The sequence below is a fragment of the Mobula birostris genome, unplaced genomic scaffold (genome assembly GCF_030028105.1).
Source record: "Mobula birostris isolate sMobBir1 unplaced genomic scaffold, sMobBir1.hap1 scaffold_420, whole genome shotgun sequence".
In the NCBI taxonomy this organism is placed as follows: Eukaryota; Metazoa; Chordata; class Chondrichthyes; order Myliobatiformes; family Myliobatidae; genus Mobula; species Mobula birostris.
In genome coordinates, this window is record NW_027277297.1 from 233,797 (window position 1) to 254,792 (window position 20,996).

A 20,996-nucleotide genomic window follows, 5' to 3' on the forward strand; every position below is an offset into this window, starting at 1 on the left:
GTTCAGACAGTTGGTGAGGTGGGTACAATTAGACAATTGGTGAGGTGGGTACAGTTGGTGAGGTGGGTACAATTAGAGTTTAGACAGTTGGTGAGGTGGGTACAATTAGAGTTCAGACAGTTGGTGAGGTGGGTACAATTAGACAGTTGGTGAGGTGGGTACAGTTGGTGAGGTGGGTACAGTTGGTGAGGTGGGTACAATTAGAGTTCAGACAATTGGTGAGGTGGGTACAATTAGAGTTCAGACAGTTGGTGAGGTGGGTACAATTAGACAATTGGTGAGGTGGGTACAATTAGACAGTTGGTGAGGTGGGTACAATTAGAGTTTAGACAGTTGGTGAGGTGGGTACAATTAGAGTTTAGACAGTAGGTGAGGTGGGTACAATTAGAGTTTAGACAGTTGGTGAGGTGGGTACAGTTGGTGAGGTGGGTACAATTAGAGTTCAGACAGTTGGTGAGGTGGGTACAATAAGAGTTTAGACAGTTGGTGAGGTGGGTACAGTTGGTGAGGTGGGTACAATTAGAGTTCAGACAGTTGGTGAGGTGGGTACAATTAGAGTTTAGACAGTTGGTGAGGTGGGTACAATTAGAGTTCAGACAGTTGGTGAGGTGGGTACAATTAGAGTTCAGACAGTAGGTGAGGTGGGTACAATTAGAGTTCAGACAGTTGGTGAGGTGGGTACAATTAGAGTTTAGACAGTTGGTGAGGTGGGTACAATTAGAGTTTAGACAGTTGGTGAGGTGGGTACAGTTGGTGAGGTGGGTACAATTAGAGTTTAGACAGTTGGTGAGGTGGGTACAATAAGAGTTCAGACAGTTGGTGAGGTGGGTACAATAAGAGTTTAGACAGTTGGTGAGGTGGGTACAGTTGGTGAGGTGGGTACAATTAGAGTTTAGACAGTTGGTGAGGTGGGTACAATTAGAGTTCAGACAGTTGGTGAGGTGGGTACAATAAGAGTTCAGACAGTTGGTGAGGTGGGTACAATTAGAGTTCAGACAGTTGGTGAGGTGGGTACAATTAGAGTTTAGACAGTTGGTGAGGTGGATACAATTAGAGTTTAGACAGTTGGTGAGGTGGATACAGTTGGTGAGGTGGGTACAATTAGAGTTCAGACAGTTGGTGAGGTGGGTACAATAAGAGTTCAGACAGTTGGTGAGGTGGGTACAATTAGAGTTCAGACAGTTGGTGAGGTGGGTACAATTAGAGTTCAGACAATTGGTGAGGTGGGTACAATTAGAGTTCAGACAGTTGGTGAGGTGGGTACAATTAGAGTTCAGACAGTTGGTGAGGTGGGTACAATAAGAGTTCAGACAGTTGGTGAGGTGGGTACAGTTGGTGAGGTGGGTACAATAAGAGTTTAGACAGTTGGTGAGGTGGGTACAGTTGGTGAGGTGGGTACAATTAGAGTTTAGACAGTTGGTGAGGTGGGTACAATTAGAGTTCAGACAGTAGGTGAGGTGGGTACAGTTGGTGAGGTGGGTACAATTAGAGTTCAGACAGTAGGTGAGGTGGGTACAGTTGGTGAGGTGGGTACAATTAGACAGTTGGTGAGGTGGGTACAATTAGACAGTTGGTGAGGTGGGTACAATTAGAGTTCAGACAGTTGGTGAGGTGGGTACAATAAGAGTTCAGACAGTTGGTGAGGTGGGTACAGTTGGTGAGGTGGGTACAATAAGAGTTTAGACAGTTGGTGAGGTGGGTACAGTTGGTGAGGTGGGTACAATTAGAGTTTAGACAGTTGGTGAGGTGGGTACAATTAGAGTTCAGACAGTTGGTGAGGTGGGTACAATTAGAGTTCAGACAGTTGGTGAGGTGGATACAATTAGACAATTGGTGAGGTGGGTACAGTTGGTGAGGTGGGTACAATTAGAGTTTAGACAGTTGGTGAGGTGGGTACAATAAGAGTTCAGACAGTAGGTGAGGTGGGTACAATTAGAGTTTAGGCAGTAGGTGAGGTGGGTACAATTAGAGTTTAGGCAGTAGGTGAGGTGGGTACAATTAGAGTTCAGACAATTGGTGAGGTGGGTACAATTAGAGTTCAGACAGTTGGTGAGGTGGGTACAATTAGAGTTTAGACAGTAGGTGAGGTGGGTACATTCAATGTTTGAAGACACTTGCAGATGTCCATGGAGGAACCTGGCCGCGGCTGGAGATGTCGAGGTGGCGAGGTAGACACCTTGGTCAGCATGGAAAGCGACGGGCCGAAGGTCCCGAGACCGCAGCTGAAGTTAGGTCGCTGACCTTCAGCCGTTAAACCGCTGGTCACGACGTCACTTTCCGCCGGATGACATCAGATTATGACGTAAACACACTGGATGTCATCATCACGGCCAACTGGCGGAATCGCGTGACGTAATGAGTACCAGCTCAATGATGTAATGTCGTTCATCAGCAGGTCACTCCGGTGACGTCAGCACGCACCCTTCCCCACGGGTTTGGTTCCCGCCCCTCGCCCGTGGAGATCACGTGTTATTAATAATTTCATTGACACTACACGGTCACTTCACTCAGCAGCAGCGCGGGCGTTGCTAAGCAAACCTTCCGCGGTTGCCGTGGTAACCAAACAAAGCCACTTCCGGCGTCCTGCGGTGGAGGCCGGTGGGCGAGGAGCGGCTCCAGGTCACCGACCCTGTTCCAGGTAACTCCGCGGGCTCCCTCGCCCTGGGCATCCCCGCCGTGCCCCGAGGCTCCCGTTTCTGCCCTTGCCCGCTGGCAGCTGTGTCGATGAGAACGTGCAAACGGCGCTGGCGGCTGCACTCGCCAGGGTTGGGGCAATGTGCACAGCGTGACTGCTTTGTCACAGCACGGTCACTGCAAACCCGTACGTGTTACAGACGGAGGAAGTGCAGCCGAGATCCCCGGACACGCGGGGAGAACGCTGGCACGGTAGTTAGCGTTCAGACAGTTGGAGAGGTGTGTATGATCAGAAACCCTCCTCCTGAGTTTTCTCCAAGTACTTGGATTTTCTCCAGCGTGCCTTTGTCATTGCAGAAGATGACCATAGTATGAGCAAACGTTGGGTAGACTGGAGAGGGTGTGGGGAAAAGGTTGGTGCCTGGAACCCAGGACCAGCTAGGAGAGTTAAGAGTTATTTGCAAATACCAATGCAACATTAGCAGTTAGTGTAAGGTAACCAGCCAACCGGGTTCAATTTCCACTGCTGGCTGTAAGGAATGTGTGTGTTCTCACCGTGACCATGTGAGTTTCCTCTGGGTGCTCTGGTTTTTACGGGGGGGGGGGCCTAGCAGAGATATTTAAATCATCCGTAGCCACAGGTGAGGTAACAGAGGATTGAAGAATAGCCAATGTTGTTTCACTGTTGACCATAGGCTCTAAAAATAAGCCAGGAAGTATAGGCCGGTGAGCCTGACATCACTCGTGGGAATGTTACTGAACAATATTCTAAGGGACTGCATATATGAGCATTTGGATTGACATGAACTTGTTCAGAACAGTCAGCGTGGCTTCGTGCATGGTAGGTCACATTTAACCAATCTTATAGAGGTTTTTGAGGAAGTTACCAGTAAAATTGTTGAAGTCAAGGCAGTTGATATAGTCTACCGCGGCCTCAGCAAGGCACAGGACAAGATAGACCAAAGTCAGCAGTGTTTCCTGAAGGGAAGATCTTGTCTGACAAACCTGCTGGAATTCTTTGAGGAGATTACAAGTAGGAAGTAGGATAGATAAAGGGGATGCAGTGGATTTTGTATATTTGGATTTTCAGAAGGCCTTTGACAAGGTGCCACACGTGAGGCTGCTTACCAAGTTAAGAGCCAATGGTATGACAGGAAAATTACTGGGTTGGTTACAGCATCAGCTGATTGGTAGGAGGCAGTGAGTGGGAATAAAAGGATCCTTTTCTGATTGGTTGCCAGTGACTAGTGGTGTTCCACAGGGGTCGGTGTTCTTTTTATGCTGTGTATCAATGATTTAGATGATGGAATAGATGGCTTTGTTGCCAAGTTTGCAGATGATACGAAGATTGGTGGAGGGGCAGGTAGTGTTGAGGAAACAGGTAGAATGCAGAAGGACTTAGACAGATTAAGCGAATGGACAAGAAAGTGGCAAACGAATACAATGTTGGAAAATGCATAAGCATACAGTTTAGCAGTAGAAATAAATGTGCAGGCTACTTTTCAGATGGGGAGAAAATCCAAAAATCTGAGATTCAAAGGGACTTGGGAGTCCTTGTGTAGAACACCCCAAAGGTTAACTTGCAGGTCGAGTCAGTGGTGAGGAAGGCAAATGCAATGTTAGCACTCATTTCAAGAGGTCCAGAATACAAGAGCAGGGATGTGCTGCTGAGGCTTTATAAGGCACTGGTGAGGATTCACCTTGAGTATTGTGAACAGTTTTGGGCTCCACATCTAAGAAAAGATGTGCTGGCATTGGGCAGGGTAAGAGGAGGTTCACAAAGATGATTCCAGGAATGAAAGGGTTAGCATATGAGGAATATTTGATAGCTCTGGGTCTGTACTCACTGAAATTTAGTATGATGAGGGGGGATCTCAGTGAATGTTGAAAGGCCTAGACAGAGTAGATGTGGAAAGGATGTTCTCATGGGGGGGGGGGGAGTCTAGAATAAGAGGACACAGCCCCAGAATAGAGGGATGTCCATTTAAAACAGAGATGCAGAGAAATTTCATTAGGGTGGTGAATTTGTGGAATTTATTACCACAGGCAGCTGTGAAGATCAGGTTATTGGGTGTATTTAAGGCACAGCTTGATCGTTTCTTGATTGGACGTGGCATCAAAGGCCCGGCAGTGGGGCCGAGGAGGGCAGAAAAGTATCAGCCATGATGGAATGGCAGAGCAGACTCGATGGGCCAAATGGCCTAATTCTGCTCCTGTGTCTTATGGACTTGTTTGAAAAGGTCCCACTTGGGAGACTGGTCTGGAAGGTTTAAGCACTTGGCATTCAGAATGAGGTAGTAGATTGGATTGGACATTGGGCTCTGTGGAAGAGGCCAGAGAGTGGTCACAGATGGTTGCCTGTGACTAGTGGAGTGCTGTTGTTGTTTGTCATCTACATCAATGATCTGGATGATAATGCGATTAACTGAATCAGCAAATTTTCAGATGACATCGAGGTTGGGGTGTCGTGGACAGTGAGGAGGAGGTCGCAGCAGGATCTGGACCAGCTGGAAACATGGCAGATGGAGTTCAATGCAGAAAAATGCGAGGTTTTGAACTTTGGTAGCACCAACCAGGGTAGGTCTGACACAGCGAAAGATAGGGTAGTGACCTGCCTACAGGAAAGATGTAAACAAGGTTGAAAGACTACAGAGAAAATTTACAAGGATGTTGCCAGGGACTGGAGCACCTGAGTTATAAGGAAAGATTGAATAGGTCAGGACTTTATTCCTTGGAACATGGAAGACTGAGGGGAGATTTGATACAAAATTGAGGGGTACAGACAGGATAAATGTAAGCAGGCTTTTTCCACTGAGGTTGGGTGGGACTACAACTGGAGGTTATGTGTTAAGGGTGAATGGTGAAAAGTTTGAAGGAAACAAAAGGAAGCTTCTTCACTCAGAGGGTGGTGAGAGTGCGGAATGATCTGCCAGCGCAAGTGGTGCACACCAGCTAGATTTTAACATTTAAGAGAAGTTTGCACAGGTACATGGATGATCTGGGTGCAGGTTGGTGGGAGTGGACCGCTTAGATGGTTCAGCACAGACTAGATAGACCAAAGGGCCTGTTTCTGTGCTTTATTTCCCTAGGACTCTAAATTTAGTGCTCATGGACCATCCAGAAACCTGATGGCAAAGGGAAAGAAGCTGTTTCTGAATGGTCGTGCATCTTCAGGCTCCTGTAACTCCTCCCCGATGGTAGTAATGAGAAGAGGGCATGGCCCGGAATGTTAGAGTCCTTGGTGATGGATACCACCTTCTCAAGTCACTGCCTCTCGAAGATGGTTCAATGAATCAGAACCAGGTTTATTATCACCGGCATGTGTCGTGAAATTTGTTAACTTAGCAGCAGCAGTTCAATGCAGTGCATAATCTAGCAGAGAAAAAAATAATAATGAGATAATAATAAATAAACAAGTAAATCAATTACACATATTGAATAGATTTTAAAAAGGTGCAAAAACAGAAATACTGAAAATTTTAAAAAGTGAGGTAGTGTCCAAAGCTTCAATGTCCGATTAGGAATTGGATGGCTGAGGGGAAGAAGCTGTTCCTGAATTGCTGAGTGTGTGCCTTCAGACTTCTGTACCTCCTACCTGATGGTAACAGTGAGAAAAGGGTGCGCCCTGGGTGCTGGAGGTCCTCAATAATGGATGCTGCCTTTCTGAGACACCGCTCCCTGAAGATGCCCTGGGTACTTTGTAGGCTGGTACCCAACATGGAGCTGACTAGATTCAGCCTTCTGCAGCTTCTTTCGGTCCTGTGCAGTAGCCCCTCCATACCAGACAGTGATGCAGCCTGTCAGAATGCTCTCCACGGTCCAACTATAAAAGTCTTTGAGTGTATTGTTGACATGTCAAATCTCTTCAAACTCCTAATAAAACATAGCCGCTGTCTTGCCATCTTTATAACTACACTGATATGTTGGGACCAGGTTAGATCCTCAGAGATCTTGACTCCCAGGAACTTGAAGCTGCTCACTCTCTCCACTTCTGATCCCTCTATGTGGATTGGTATGTGTTCCTTCGTCTTACCCTTCCTGAAGTCCACAATCAGCTCTTTTGTCTTACTGACGTTGAGTGCCAGGTTGTTGCTGTGACACCACTGCACCAGCTGGTATATCTCACTCCTGTACGCCCTCTCCTCACCACCTGAGATTCTACCAACAATGGTTGTATCATCAGCAAATTTGTAGATGGTATTTGAGCTATGCCTAGCCATACAGTCATATGTATACAGAGAGTAGAGCAGTGGGCTAAACACACACCCCTGAGGTGCGCCAGTGTTGATCGTCAGCGAGGAGGAGATGTTATCACCAATCCACACAGACTGTGGTCTTCCGGTTAGGAAGTCGAGGATCCAATTGCAGAGGGAGGTACAGAGGCCCAGGTTCTGCAACTTCTCAATTAGGATTGTGGAAGTGATGGTATCAAATGCTGAGTTATAGTCGATGAACAGCATCCTGACGATTGTGTTGTCCAGGTGGTCTAAAGCCATGTAGAGAGCCATTGAGATTGCATCTGCCGTTAACCTATTGTGACGATAGGCAAATTGCAGTGGGTCCAGGTCCTTGCTGAGGCAGGAATTCAGTCTAGTCATGACCAACCTCTCAAAGCATTTCATCACTGTCCATGTGAGTGCCACCGGGCGATAGTCATTAAGGCAGCCCACATTATTCTTCTCAGGCACTGGTATAATTGTTGCCGTTTTGAAGCAAGTGGGAACTTCCGCCCATAGCAGTGAGAGGTTAAAAGTGTCCTTGAATACTCCCGCTAGTTGGTTGGCACAGGTTTTCAGAGCCTTACCAGGTACTCCATCGGGACCTTCTGCCTTGTGAGGGTTCACTCTTTTTAAAGACAGTCTAACATCAGCCTCTGAGACAGAGATCACAGGGTCACCAGGTGCAGCAGGGATCTTCACAGCTGTAGTTGTGTTCTCCCTTTTGAAGCCTGCATAGAAGGTGTTGAGTTCACCTGGTAGTGAAGCATCGCTGCCATTCATGCTGCTGGGTTTTGCTTTGCGTCACCAGTGGTGGGAGGATTGTGTCTGTGATGGAACTGGTTGCGTCTACAACACTCTGTACCCTCTTGTGATCCTATGCAATGGAAGCTACATATCAGGCAGTGATGGAACACCAGTGTACCTGTATCCAGGTTCACACAGGGTCATGTGCAGCTCAACCTTTGTGGTCAGATACAACAGCTTTGTACCTGAAGGTCAGTTCCCCATTGGACTTGCTGCTGTTACTGCTTGGGGAAACAGTGTGTTAGGTAAACTGACTGAGGATGTGTGTCTAACATTGTCTGACAAACAAGCTTCTCACTACTGGTAATTCTGTTTAGGTCCCCAGCCTGTTGGAAGAAATATCCTGAAACATGGCTTCTGCATCTCAGCTTCAGACTTCGCAGTCAGTGGAGATGGAAAACTTGCAGAAAGGCCTGAGTAATATCGTCAATACCTCTTAATTCTGTGACTTCAATTGCAATTCTTGTGATGTTCTTCCCAAGCAGCAGGATGATCCAAATTCCACTCAGTGATCCAGTCAGGGACCAAATGACTAAGATAAAGAGGAGAGTATCTATTACCCTTTCCCATCTCACCATCACAGGGTATGGATACCATAAGCGGGTAACAAATAGACACAGAGTGAAGCTCCCTCCACACCGTCCCATCACACACTCCCTCCACACCGTCCCGTCACACACTCCCTCCACACCGTCCCGTCACACACTCCCTCCGCACCGTCCCATCACACACTCCCGGGGTCAGACAGAGTGAAACTCCCTCCTCACTGTCCCATCACACACTCCCGGGGTCAGACAGAGTGAAACTCCCTCCACACTGTCCCATCACACACTCCCTCCGCACAGTCCCATCACACACTCCCTCCGCACCGTCCCATCACACACTCCCGGGGTCAGACAGAGTGAAACTCCCTCCACACCATCCCATCACACACTCCCGGGGTCAGACAGAGTGAAACTCCCTCCACACCGTCCCATCACACACTCCCGGGGTCAGACAGAGTGAAACTCCCTCCACACTGTCCCATCACACACTCCCGGGGTCAGACAGAGTGAAACTCCCTCCACACTGTCCCATCACACACTCCCGGGGTCAGACAGAGTGAAACTCCCTCCACACTGTCCCATCACACACTCCCGGGGTCAGTCACAGAGTGAAACTCCCTCCGCACCGTCCCATCACACACTCCCGGGGTCAGTCACAGAGTGAAACTCCCTCCGCACCGTCCCATCACACACTCCCGGGGTCAGACACAGAGTGAAGCTCCCTCCACACCGTGCCATCACACACTCCCGGGGTCAGACACAGAGTGAAACTCCCTCCACACCGTCCCATCACACACTCCCGGGGTCAGACAGAGTCAATCTCCCTCCACACCGTCCCATCACACACTCCCGGGGTCAGACAGAGTGAAACTCCCTCCACACTGTCCCATCACACACTCCCGGGGTCAGACAGAGTGAAACTCCCTCCACACTGTCCCATCACACACTCCCGGGGTCAGACAGAGTGAAACTCCCTCCACACCGTCCCATCACACACTCCCGGGGTCAGTCACAGAGTGAAACTCCCTCCGCACCGTCCCATCACACACTCCCGGGGTCAGTCACAGAGTGAAACTCCCTCCGCACCGTCCCATCACACACTCCCGGGGTCAGACACAGAGTGAAGCTCCCTCCACACCGTGCCATCACACACTCCCGGGGTCAGACACAGAGTGAAACTCCCTCCACACCGTCCCATCACACACTCCCGGGGTCAGACAGAGTCAATCTCCCTCCACACCGTCCCATCACACACTCCCGGGGTCAGACACAGAGTGAATCTCCCTCCACACTGTTTCATCACACACTCCCGGGGTCAGACACAGAGTGAAACTCCCTCCACACCGTCCCATCACACACTCCTGGGGTCAGACAGAGAGTGAAACTCCCTCCACACCGTCCCATCACACACTCCCGGGGTCAGTCACAGAGTGAAACTCCCTCCACACCGTCCCATCACACACTCCCGGGGTCAGACACAGAGTGAAGCTCCCTCCACAGCGTCCCATCACACACTCCCGGGGTCAGACACAGAGTGAAGCTGCCTCCACACCGTCCCATCACACACTCCCGGGGTCAGACACAGAGTGAAACTCCCTCCACACCGTCCCATCACACACTCTCGGGGTCAGTCACAGAGTGAAGCTCCCTCCACACCGTCCCATCACACACTCCCGGGGTCAGACAGAGAGTGAAGCTCCCTCCACACCACCCATCACGCACTCCCGGGGTCAGACACAGAGTGAAGCTCCCTCCACACCGTCTCATCACACACTCCCTGGGTTTAGACACGGAGTGAAGCTCCCTCCATGCAGTCCCATCATACTCTCCCGAGTTTAGACTCAGAGTGAAACTCCCTCTCCACCATCCTGTCACAAACTCCCAGGGCACCTGTACACTGAGGGTCCAGTAATTAGTACCAATGTATTGATGTCCAACTTCTTTTCTGTCAATATTTTGAACAAGGTCCCATTCGGACCAATGAGATTATTCTGATGTATTGGCCACTGAATGTTATAGATCAGGTCTCTCTCTGCAGTGTTCTCTGTCTCATTTTTCTCCTTTCTAGTATCCCATGCAAGCTTACAACAAGTGGAGAAACCAGCAGAAAAGTCAGAAATGCCCAAAATCCCAGGTAACTAATAATGTTCTGTTGCTGGAATTGGATTTGGTTTTGGAATTTGTTTATTATTTACAATACTCCAATTCCAACTCATGGTATTTTTTTCCAAGATATAGTCTTGCATTACTGTTCATACAAATCAGGTCACTGCACAGTGCACTGAGGTAGAACCAAGGAAAACAATAACAGAATGCAGACTAGAATGTCACAGTTAGAGAGAGAGAGAATGAATGAGAATGAATGACAATAGAGTGCAAGGGCATAAAGAGATAGATTGAGAGGTCAAGAATTCATCTGATCATAATAGGGAACTATTTAATGGTCTTGTAACGGGGGTATGAGCCTGGTGGACCCTGCTTTCAGGCTTTGGCGTCTGATGCCGATGGGAGAAGCGCGAGTGTCTGGGGTGAGTGGGGTTGATTATGTCTGCTGCTTTACTGAGAAGTGTACAAAGAGTTTATGGATGAGATGCTGGTTTCCATAAAAATATTGACTCTTTATTCCTCTCTGTTGTCGAGACATGACCTGCTGAGTTCCTCCAGTACTGTGCATTCCTCCCTCATTCAGGCTGAAGGGGCAATACCTTATATTCTGTCTGGGTAGCCTCCAGCTTGATGGCATTAACATCAATTTCCCAAACTTCTGGTAGTGCCTCCCCCACTTCACCATTCCCATTCCCATTTCCCTCTCTCACCTCATCTCCTTGCCTGCCCATCACCTCCCTCTGATGTCCCTCCCCCTTTCCTTTCTCCCATGGCCTTCTGTCCTCTCCTGTCAGATTCCCCCTTCTCCAGCCCTGTATCTCTTTCACTAATCAACTTCCCATCTCCTCACTTCACCCCTTCCTGGTTTCACCCATCTCTTTGTATTTCTTCTTCCCCTCCTCCCTCCTTCTTACACTGACAGCTCATCTTCTTTTCTCCGGTCCTGCTGAAGGGTCTCGGCCCGAAACCTCGACTGTACTTTTTTTCCACAGATGCTGCCTGGCCTGCTGAGTTCCTCCAGCATTTTGTGTGTGCGTTGCTCGGATTTCCAGCATCTGCAGATTTCCTCTTGTTTGTGACAGGAATTCATTACCTTCCTTCTCTGGTCACAGGTGCAGCTGCATCTACAAGTTTGTAGATGTCACCACTGTAGTGGGTTGTATCTTTATAACCATGAGAGAGGTGAGAGCTCAGTGACTCGGTAACGATCTATCGCTCAGTAGTCATAAAGCACAACAGCGTGCAAACAGGCCACTCAGTCCATGCTGCCTAGTGATGTGGACCGTGGCCCTCTGTACCCGTCTACCTCTCCATACATGAGGCAATAAATGAACAAATGATAACAGTCCTATTCTGATCCACAGCATGTAAACAACGGCTGAGTGAGAAGCACAATCCCTTCAAGATGCCTCGTGATTGTGACATTTTTACCCTTCGGGACATCGAGAGAGAAGAGAAGAAGAAGGTAGTTATTGAGCCCCAGCCATCAGGCTGTGAACTCCACAATTACTCAGTGGTCAGACACATCTTACACAGACTGCAGGAGGTTTAGAAACTGTGTAGAAGAAATTTCTTTGGCCTATTATCATTACAGTAAAATTTTAATTGGAATCGATTGTAAATCAATCCCATTAGCCTTGCTCTCCCCTCAGCCTTGTGTCAGACCCCACACTAATCCTATTAACCCTGCTCTCCCCACAGCCACGGATCCCACTGCCCTGCACTCTCCCCCAGCCGTGTCAGTCCCACTGTCCCACTCTCTCCCCACAGCCCTGTGTCAGTCACCATACTGACGCCATGGGCAGAGCAGTTGTACTCAGCAGTGATGTTTCTGGATTGGATGCTTTCTTTGGTTTATTGATGAAAATTTGAGGGTCAAAGGGAGCACGCCGGATTTCTTTCGCCTGTAGAGTGACTGGAGTGCTTGTGTATGCAAGTGATAGACTCACCATAGAATGTTATGTGGCAAAATGGAGATGGGCAAAAGGATTGGGATCTAGGTGATGTTCTGAAAGGACTGTTTCTGTTTTTTTAAACTGTATGGTTCAAACATCAAGGATCAATTTTATTCACCATACATATTTACACGTACAGTGAAGTCCAGTTAATTGGGACACATCGGGACCAGTATATTTAGCCCAATTAGCCAAAGTTTCATTGAAGTGGTTAAAAAGATATAAAAAAGACAAACTACTGTTTAACTGAGGAGCAATCTATGTATTTAAATGAAACGCAGACAAATTCAAACACTACCAATACCTGTATGGTACTATAAAACTCTCTATTAGTTCCTCATAGGTGTTGACAGAGGAATTCCTCCAGTGTACACTGCAGTGTTATTTTGACTGTAAATGAACAAAACCAGCACACACACCTAGTGCTGAGAATGGACTGCTATCTCACAATGCTTTTGACAATTGCACCCTCCAAATCTTCATTTACTTTATAATGTTCAAGATGATTGACAATACTTTCAAATTCATTGTACTTGTTGCAGTACTGAAATCATCTGATTTTCATTTCTGGCATCTCCAAGCTTGACTGCTTGCTACCACGGTGAACAAAACACCTCTTACTGCTTGTATCTCACCAACCATCAACGACAGAAATCACTGCTTTTTGAGCACAAATGCACGGCACTGACACTACTTACAATCTGTTCGCTCTAGGTATGATGGAGTGTCTAACCGCCAAACAACTGCACATGATTGACTTTAGCTGGAAACTGTTCAGCAACATTCTCCTGCCCCAATTAAGTGACGTAGTGTCCCAAATAAATGAATGGAATCCCAGCTACTTTCTAGGTTAGTCTTTGTTCTTTTGAGAGTTGTCCCAAATAACTGAGGGCTCAATTAATCGGAATCCATTGTATTAGGAATTTGCTGTGGTGTTGGTCAGGGCTCAACAAGCAACAAAAAACAACATTCAACTATTATAAAGAAGTCAGATGATAAAATATGAAATAAAATGTGGATAAATACATAAATAGCAGCATGTATTTACAATATAAACCATATTATTATCAGCAGTTTAAAGGGTTAACAGTGCAGTGCAGAGACAGGGTAATAGTGCAATGTGAAAGTAGATGGGAAAAATGGATTGACTATTTTCCCACTGAATGACCTGCCATTTCAAAGCCCTGTCATCCACTGCTGTCGTTCTCATTGATGGATCTGTGAAACCTCAAGAAAAGCGTTCTCAAAAGAGCCAGATCAGGCACAATGTGATTCAAACAGCCGCCTCGTTGCTCTGTAATTTTCTGCATATATAGTGGTTGACTTCAAGTTAATTTACAGTCCACTTTTAGCCATATTCAGAACATGCCCCGGCCCCTCCTCACTCCGGACTTGACACACATCCACCCCCCGCCCCTGCAAGGTCCAGGACTTGACCTAAGCCCCACCGCCCCTCCACCTCTGCCCCGCGCCCCACCACCCCTCCCCACCTCCCTCTCACCCCTGCCGGCACCCTGCCACCCCTCTTCACCTCCTGCCCTCGCTTTTGGAACCCAGCAACAAGAGGAACAAAAGAAACTCAAGGTCTATGAGAAGACCACATACACGGCTCGTGCCAACGCCAAGTGTGGCAAAGCACTGAAGGCAGAGGAGGAAACAGAGACGGACCCCGAGGCAGAACATCAAACCAACGTGAAAAAACTCGCCGCTCTCAAAGGTGACCCAACGTGGAAGGTTCAAGTCACGAGAGGTACTTCCTCCTTCTTACCGTCTGTGTGAGAGCTAGGGAGAAAGCTGAGAAGCAGGACCTCCAGGGTAGTAATTTCTGGATTGTTGCCTGTGCCATGTGTTAGTGAGGGTAGAAACAGGATGATTTGGCAGATAAATGTGTGGCTGACAAGCTGGTGCAGGGGGCAGGGCTTCAGGTTCTTGGATCATTGGGATCTCTTCTGAGCGAGGTATGACCTGAACCTGAGGGGGAATGATATTCTCACAGGCAGGTTTGTTAGAGCTGCTGGGGAGGGTTTAAATTCATTTGGCGGGAGGGGGATCAGAGAGGAGGGACACAGGTCTGGACGAATGGTAAAAAAGCAAAGATAGCGTGCAGTCAGACTGTCAGGAAGGGCAGGCAGATGATAGGACAGAATTGAAGCCAGCAGGATGAGTATCAGTGCATTAGGGATGCAGAATCAAAAAGGGTAGTAAATACAGCACTCAAGTGTTACATCTCACTGCACAGAGTGTAAGAAACAAAGTGGGTGATCTTGTTCCACTATTACAGATCGTCAGGTATGATGTTGTGGCCATCACTGAACCATGGCTGAAGGATGGTTGTAGTTGGGAGCTGAATGTCCAGGATTACACATTGTATCGGAGGGATAGGAAGGTCAGCAGAGGGGGTGGTGTGGCTTTGCTGGTAAAGAATGGCATCAAATCAGTACAAAGATGTGACATAGGATTGGAAGATGTTGAATCCTTGCAGGTTAAGTTAAGAAACCGCAAGGGTAAAAGGACCCTGATGGCAGTTATACACAGGCCTCCCAACAGTAGCTGGGATGTGGACCATAGATTACAACAAGAAATAGAAAAGGGTGAGTCAAAATGACAATGTTATGGTATTCATGGGAGATTTTAACATGCAGGTCAATTGGGAAAATCAGGTTGGTAATAGATGTCAAGAGAGTGTTTGTTGAATGCCTAAGAGATGGCTTTTTAGAGCAGTTTGTCGTGGGATCAGCTATACTAGATTGGGTGTTATGAAATGAACTGGACATGATTAGGGAGCTTAAGGTAAAAGAACCCTTAGGAGACAGTGATCACAATATAAGAACCCTTAGGAGGCAGAGTTTGATAGATTCTTGATTGGACATGGCATCAAAGGTTACAGGGAGTGGGGTTGAGGAGGAGAAAGAAAGGATCAGCCATGACTGAATGGTGGAGCGGACTCGATGGGCCAAATGGCCTAATTCTGCTCCTATGTCTTGTGGTCTTATCACACACTCCTGGGGTCAGGCACAGAGTGAAGCTCTCTCCATACCATCCCACCACACACTCCCAGATTAAAAGTTTGGCACAAACATTGTGGTCCAAGGACCTGTACTGTTGTTTGTTCTATAAACCCTTGTGTCACTACCCGTCACAGTGGAGATGAACCATTTGGGATGATATTGAGCCTGACGACCTCACTGAGGGGCCTGCATTAGCATAGAAGGAAACATCAGATCACAATGTTTTTGTAATGATCAAGTTGTAGTGTATATGGATTTCAGCAAGGCGTTTGATAAGGTACCCCATGCAAGGCTTATTGAGAAAGTAAGGAGGCATGGGATCCAAGGGGACATTGCTTTGTGGATCCAGAATTGACTTGCCCACAGAAGGCAAAGAGTGGTTGTAGATGGGTCATATTCTGCGTTGAATACACCAGCGGTGTGCCTCAGAGATCTGTTCTGGGACCGCTACGCTTTGTGATTTTTATAAATGACCTGGATGAGGAAGTGGAGGGATGGGTTAGTAAGTTTGCTGATGACACAAAGGTTGGGGGTGTTGTGGATAGTGTGGAGGGCTGTCAGAGGTTACAGCGGGACATTGATAGGATGCAAAACTGGGCTGAGAAGTGGCAGATTGAGTTCAACCCAGATAAGTGTGAAGTGGTTCATTTTGGTAGGTCAAATATGATGACAGAATATAGTATTAATGGTAAGACTCCTGGCAGTGTGGAGGATCAGAGAGATCTTGGGGTCTGAGTCCATAGGACACTCAAAGCAGCTGCGCAGGTTGACTCTGTGGTTAAGAAGGCATATGGTGCATTGGCCTTCATCAATCGTGGGATTGAATTTAAGAGTCGAGAGGTAATATTGCAGCTATATGGGACCCTGGTCAGACCCCACTTGGAGTACTGTGCTCAGTTCTGGTTGCTTCACTACAGGAAGGATGTGGAAACTATAGAAAGGGTGCAGAGGAAGTTTACAAGGATGTTGCCTGGATTGGGGAGCATGCCTTATGAGAAAAGGTTGAGTGAACTCGGCCTTTTCTCCTTGGAGCGATGGAGGATGAGAGGTGACCTGATAGAGGTGTATAAGATGATGAGAGGCATTGATCGTGTGGATAGTCTGAGGCTTTTTCCCAGGGCTGAAATGGATAACACAAGAGGGCATAGTTTTAAGGTGCTTGGCAGTAATTACAGAGGATATGTCAGGGTAAGTTTTTTCACAGAGAGTGGTGAGTGCGTGGAATGAGCTGCCGACGGCAGTGGTGGAGGCGGATACAATAGGGTCTTTTAAGAGACTTCTGGGTGGCTACATGGAGGTTAGAAAAATGGAGGGCTATGGGTAAGCCTAGGTAATTCTAAGGTAAGGACATGTTTGGCACAGCTTTGTGGGCTGAAGGGCCTGTATTGTGCTGTAGGTTTTCTATGTTTCCATGTTTCAAGTTTAATTGTCGTTCAGTGATACACAGGGATACTGCTGAACAAAACATCATTCCTCCAGGGCCAAGGGTAGAACACAGTACATACAGTCAGACCTAGCGCATATAGTTACAATAGCACATACATTCACAAAATAATATTAGCATCAAGTCCCTAGATGCCGTGGTCTGAAGATTGATAGCTTATGGGCTGTTGTCCTGGGGCCACTTTTCTGCAAGAACAAGTACATATAATGAAGGGGTTATCCTATGAGGAGAGATTGAGTCGGCTGGGACTATACTCTCCGGGATATAGAAGAATGAGAGGGGATCTTATAGGAACATACACAATTTTGAAATGGATAGATAAGATAGAAGTAGGAAAGTTGTTTCCATTGGTGGGTGAGACTAGAACTAGGGGACATTGTCTCGAGATTCAGGGGAGAAGATTTAGGACGGAGATGAGGATAGAATGTTTGTCCCAGAGAGTGGTGAATCTGTGGAATTCTCTGCCCAGGGAAGCAGTTGAGGCTTCCTCACCTAAATATATTTAAGAAGCAGTTAGATAGGTTTTTACATTGTAAGGGAATTAAGGGTTATAGGGAAAAGGTAGGTCGATGGGGCTGAGTTTACGGACAGATCAGCCATGATCTTATTGAATGGCAGGGCAGGCTCGATGGGACGGATGGCCTACTCCTGCTCCTATTTCTTATGTTCTTATGATACATCAACATTAGTCTTTCTCCAATTTAAAATCTCAGTCTGCAGAACTGACCTATCTTTTACCAATGCAAACATCCACGGCCTCCTCTACTGTAAAGGTGAAGCCACACTCAGGTTGGAGGAACAACACCTTATATTCCGTCTGGGTAGCCTCCAACCTGATGGCATGAACATCGACTTCTCTAACTTCCGCTAATGCCCCACCTCCCGCTCGTACCCCATCCGTTATTTATTTATATACACACATTCTCTCTCTCTCCCTCCTTTTTCTCCCTCTGTCCCTCTGACTACACCCCTTGCCCATCCTCTGGGTTTTTTTTCCCCATCCCCCCTTTCCTTCTCCCTGGGCCTCCTGTCCCATGATCCTCTCATATCCCCTTTGCCAATCACCTGTCCAGCTCTTGGCTCCATCCCTCTCCCTCCTGTCTTCTCCTATCATTTCGGATCTCCCCCTCCCCCTGCCACTTTCAAATCTCTTACTAGCTCTTCCTTCAGTTAGTCCTGACGAAGGGTCTCAGCCCGAAACGTCGACTGTACCTCTTCCTAGAGAAGCTGCCTGGCCTGCTGCATTCACCAGCAACTTTGATGTGTGTAGCTATCTTTTTCCAAGTTTACTTTGAAACTAATGGCATTATGATCACTAGCTGCAAGGTTCTCCCCTACACAAACTTCTATCACCTGCCTTGTCTCATTCCCTAATGGCAGATCCAGTATCTCACATTCTCTTATTGGGACTTCTGAGAACTGATTGAGGAAACTTCCCTGAACACATTTGACAAACTCTATCCCATCTAGTTCTTTTACAATATGGGAGTCTCAGTCAATGTGTGCAAAGTTAAAATCACCTCCTATAACAACCTTGTGTTTCTTCCAAAAGTCTGCAATCTCTCTATAATTTGTTCCTCTAAATCCCTATCACCGGTGGGTGGTCTGTAATATAGCCCTAATAACGTGGTCATAACTTTCTAATTCCTCAGTTCCACCCATAACGTTTCACTAAATGTGTTCTCCAGTCTGTCCTCACGGAGCACTGCCATGACATTTTCCCTGACTAGTAACACCACCCCTCTTCCTTTAATCCCCCCCCCACTCTGTCACAACTAAAACAACGGAATCCCGGAATATTGAACTGCCAGTCCTGCCCCTCCTGCAAACAAGTCTCACTAATGGCTACGAAATCATAATTCCATATGTTGATCCATGCCCTGAGCTCGTTAAAAAAAAATACTATAAATGGCAATAAGAATATGAAGAAAAATAGCGTAAAATTGTGAGGTGATATCCATGGGTTCATAGTCTGTTCAGAATTCTGATGGTAGAGGGGAAGAGGTTGCTCCTAAAACATACAATGAGGGGATGAGATTTGAAAGAGGGATGCAAAATTTTGAGAGGGATAGATTATTCTGGCTTCTGTTCCCTTACTTTCTGGTCCTGATGAGTCTCCCCTCGAAGCGTTGACTGTTTATTCCTCTCCATTGATGCTACCTGATCTGCTGAGCTATACCAGCATTGTGTGTTACTCTGGATTTCCAGCTTCTGCAGCGTCTATTGTGTTAATGTGTGTGTGCCCTTTCAGACCGTCACATTGAGAAGGAAACACTGAATGATTACATCAACAAGAAGCGGGAAATGTTTATGCTTCAGGTAACTCTCTACCTAACACTGTGGAGAATCTATTTGATGTAGCATCTTCTCCAGGCTAAATTCAAATTGACAGATTGGTTTATTATTGTCATATGCACCGAGGTACAGTGAAAGCCACCTTTGGTTTGAATGCCATCCATACAGTTTATTTCATCACATCACTGAGGTGGTCCGGGGAAAACGAGAACAGAATGCAGTATATTGCTGTTGGAATTGGTTTATGATAGTCACGTGTACTGGGATACAGTGAGAAGCTTGTCTTGCACCCTGTTCATACAGATCCGATCATTATGCGGTGATTGAAGGAGAACAAGGGAAAACAATAACAAAATGCAGAATAAAGAGTAACAGCTACTGAAAAGGCGCAGTGCAGTTAAGTTCATAACTGGCCAGGCTGTGAGGCCAAGAGTCCATCGTGTTGTACAAGGGATCTTTCAATAGTTGAATAACAGTGGGGTAGAAGCTGCCCTTGAGCCTGGTGGGACCTGTTTTCAGGCTTTATCTTCTGCCTGATGAGGGGGGGGGGAGAGAATATAGAATGTGTAGGATGCTCTGGGATCAGCGAGAAGTGCACACAAAGTCCACGCAGGTACGGCTAGTTCCTGAGTTGTGGCCGTAACTCTGCAGTTTCTTGCAGCTGTGTGGGGAGGTAGATGAGATGGGCGTAGTGTTGTCCTAGTTCCTAATGCTCTTTGGGCAATTGTTTGTGTCTAGTACTCGCTGACCATGAAGAAGGATGAGATCGGGAAACTGGAAGAAGCCGCGGCTGCCGAGGAACAGAAATTGCAGATGGCAGAGCGATTCCTGGAGGAGGACGCCGCCATGTTCGACGAGTTCTTGAAGGAGAACGACAAGAATTCAGTGCAAGCAATGCAAATGTAAACGTGGAACCTTTTCTATTCTCCACAGGAGCTAAAGTCCCCAACCAATGTCCGATTCAGAAACAGGTTTATTATCACTGACTTTTATAGCTTGATATCAGATGTTTACTGGTTACAGTACAGTGCAAGGGCCTAAGTTACAAACAGAGATACTAAATATACAAGTAGTGCAAAAAGAGAGCGAAATATTGAGGTCATGTTCATGGACCATTCAAAGATCTGACGGTGAAGAAACTGTTTCTGAAACATTGAGTGTGGGACTTCAGGCTCCTGTACCTCCTCCCTGACGTCGGTAATGAGAAGAGGGCATGTCCCGAGTGGTCAAAATCAGAGTAAGAATCGGATTTTTTATCCGTAAGACCATAAAACTGGAGCACAATTATGCCACTCGCCCATCGAGTCCACCATTCCATCATGGCTGATTTATTATCCCTCTCAAATCCCTTTCTGTAACCTTTAACACACGCTGGCCAATCAAAAATCTTTCAACCTCTGCTTTAAATATACTCAGTGACTTAGTCTCCATAGCTGCCCATGGCAATGGATTCCACAGATTCACTACAATCTCTCTGAAGAAATTCCTTCTCATTTCTGTTCATCTCTAGATGGACAACCTTCTGTTCTGTGGCCCCAGAGGTGAGACAGGACTCTCTGCTCCCCAGGATTACGTGTTGACTCTGTTTGTATTTGCCTAGCAGGTGGTGATGGGGGAGGAGTTCTCTGTAGGACGTTGGCTGTTTGAGTGTGCTTGGAGACAGGTTTTCACCCTGTAGATTACTAGATGGTTCAGCTCGCATGGGGAATCTCTGTAGGTTCTGTGGCCCCAGAGAGGGGACAGAACTACTCTCTGTCCCCCAGGATTGAAGTGTTGACCCTGTGTGTATTTGCAGAGCGGAGCAGGAGACCAAACTGAAGATGGAAAAAGTTGCAGAGATAAAGAAGTTGACAACGCAGATGATGGCAGTGAAAAAGTGAGTGCTTTATTCGATCAGATTCACTTATCACGCACACGTTGAAACGGAGTGAGATGTGCTGCTTGTGTTAACAACCGACAACAACCCGAGGCTGTGCTGGGGGCAA

The 20,996-nt window shown here is 47.1% G+C and overlaps 1 protein-coding gene across 2 annotated transcripts in view; it reads left to right on the top strand.

Moving 5' to 3' along the window:
- Window positions 1-2,551: 2,551 nt before the first annotated feature.
- Window positions 2,552-20,996, top strand: part of cfap100 (cilia and flagella associated protein 100) — a 38,918-nt gene continuing 20,473 nt past the window's right edge. Inside the window, exons 1-8 of one of the 2 annotated variants that reach the window (XM_072250570.1) lie at window positions 2,552-2,638; window positions 7,976-8,075; window positions 10,272-10,337; window positions 11,674-11,774; window positions 13,822-14,014; window positions 18,968-19,035; window positions 19,750-19,913; window positions 20,807-20,887. In XM_072250570.1, coding sequence (XP_072106671.1) covers window positions 8,009-8,075; window positions 10,272-10,337; window positions 11,674-11,774; window positions 13,822-14,014; window positions 18,968-19,035; window positions 19,750-19,913; window positions 20,807-20,887 — 740 coding nt within the window. In that variant the 5' untranslated portion in view covers window positions 2,552-2,638; window positions 7,976-8,008. The other variant, XM_072250571.1, reaches the window with a different exon arrangement.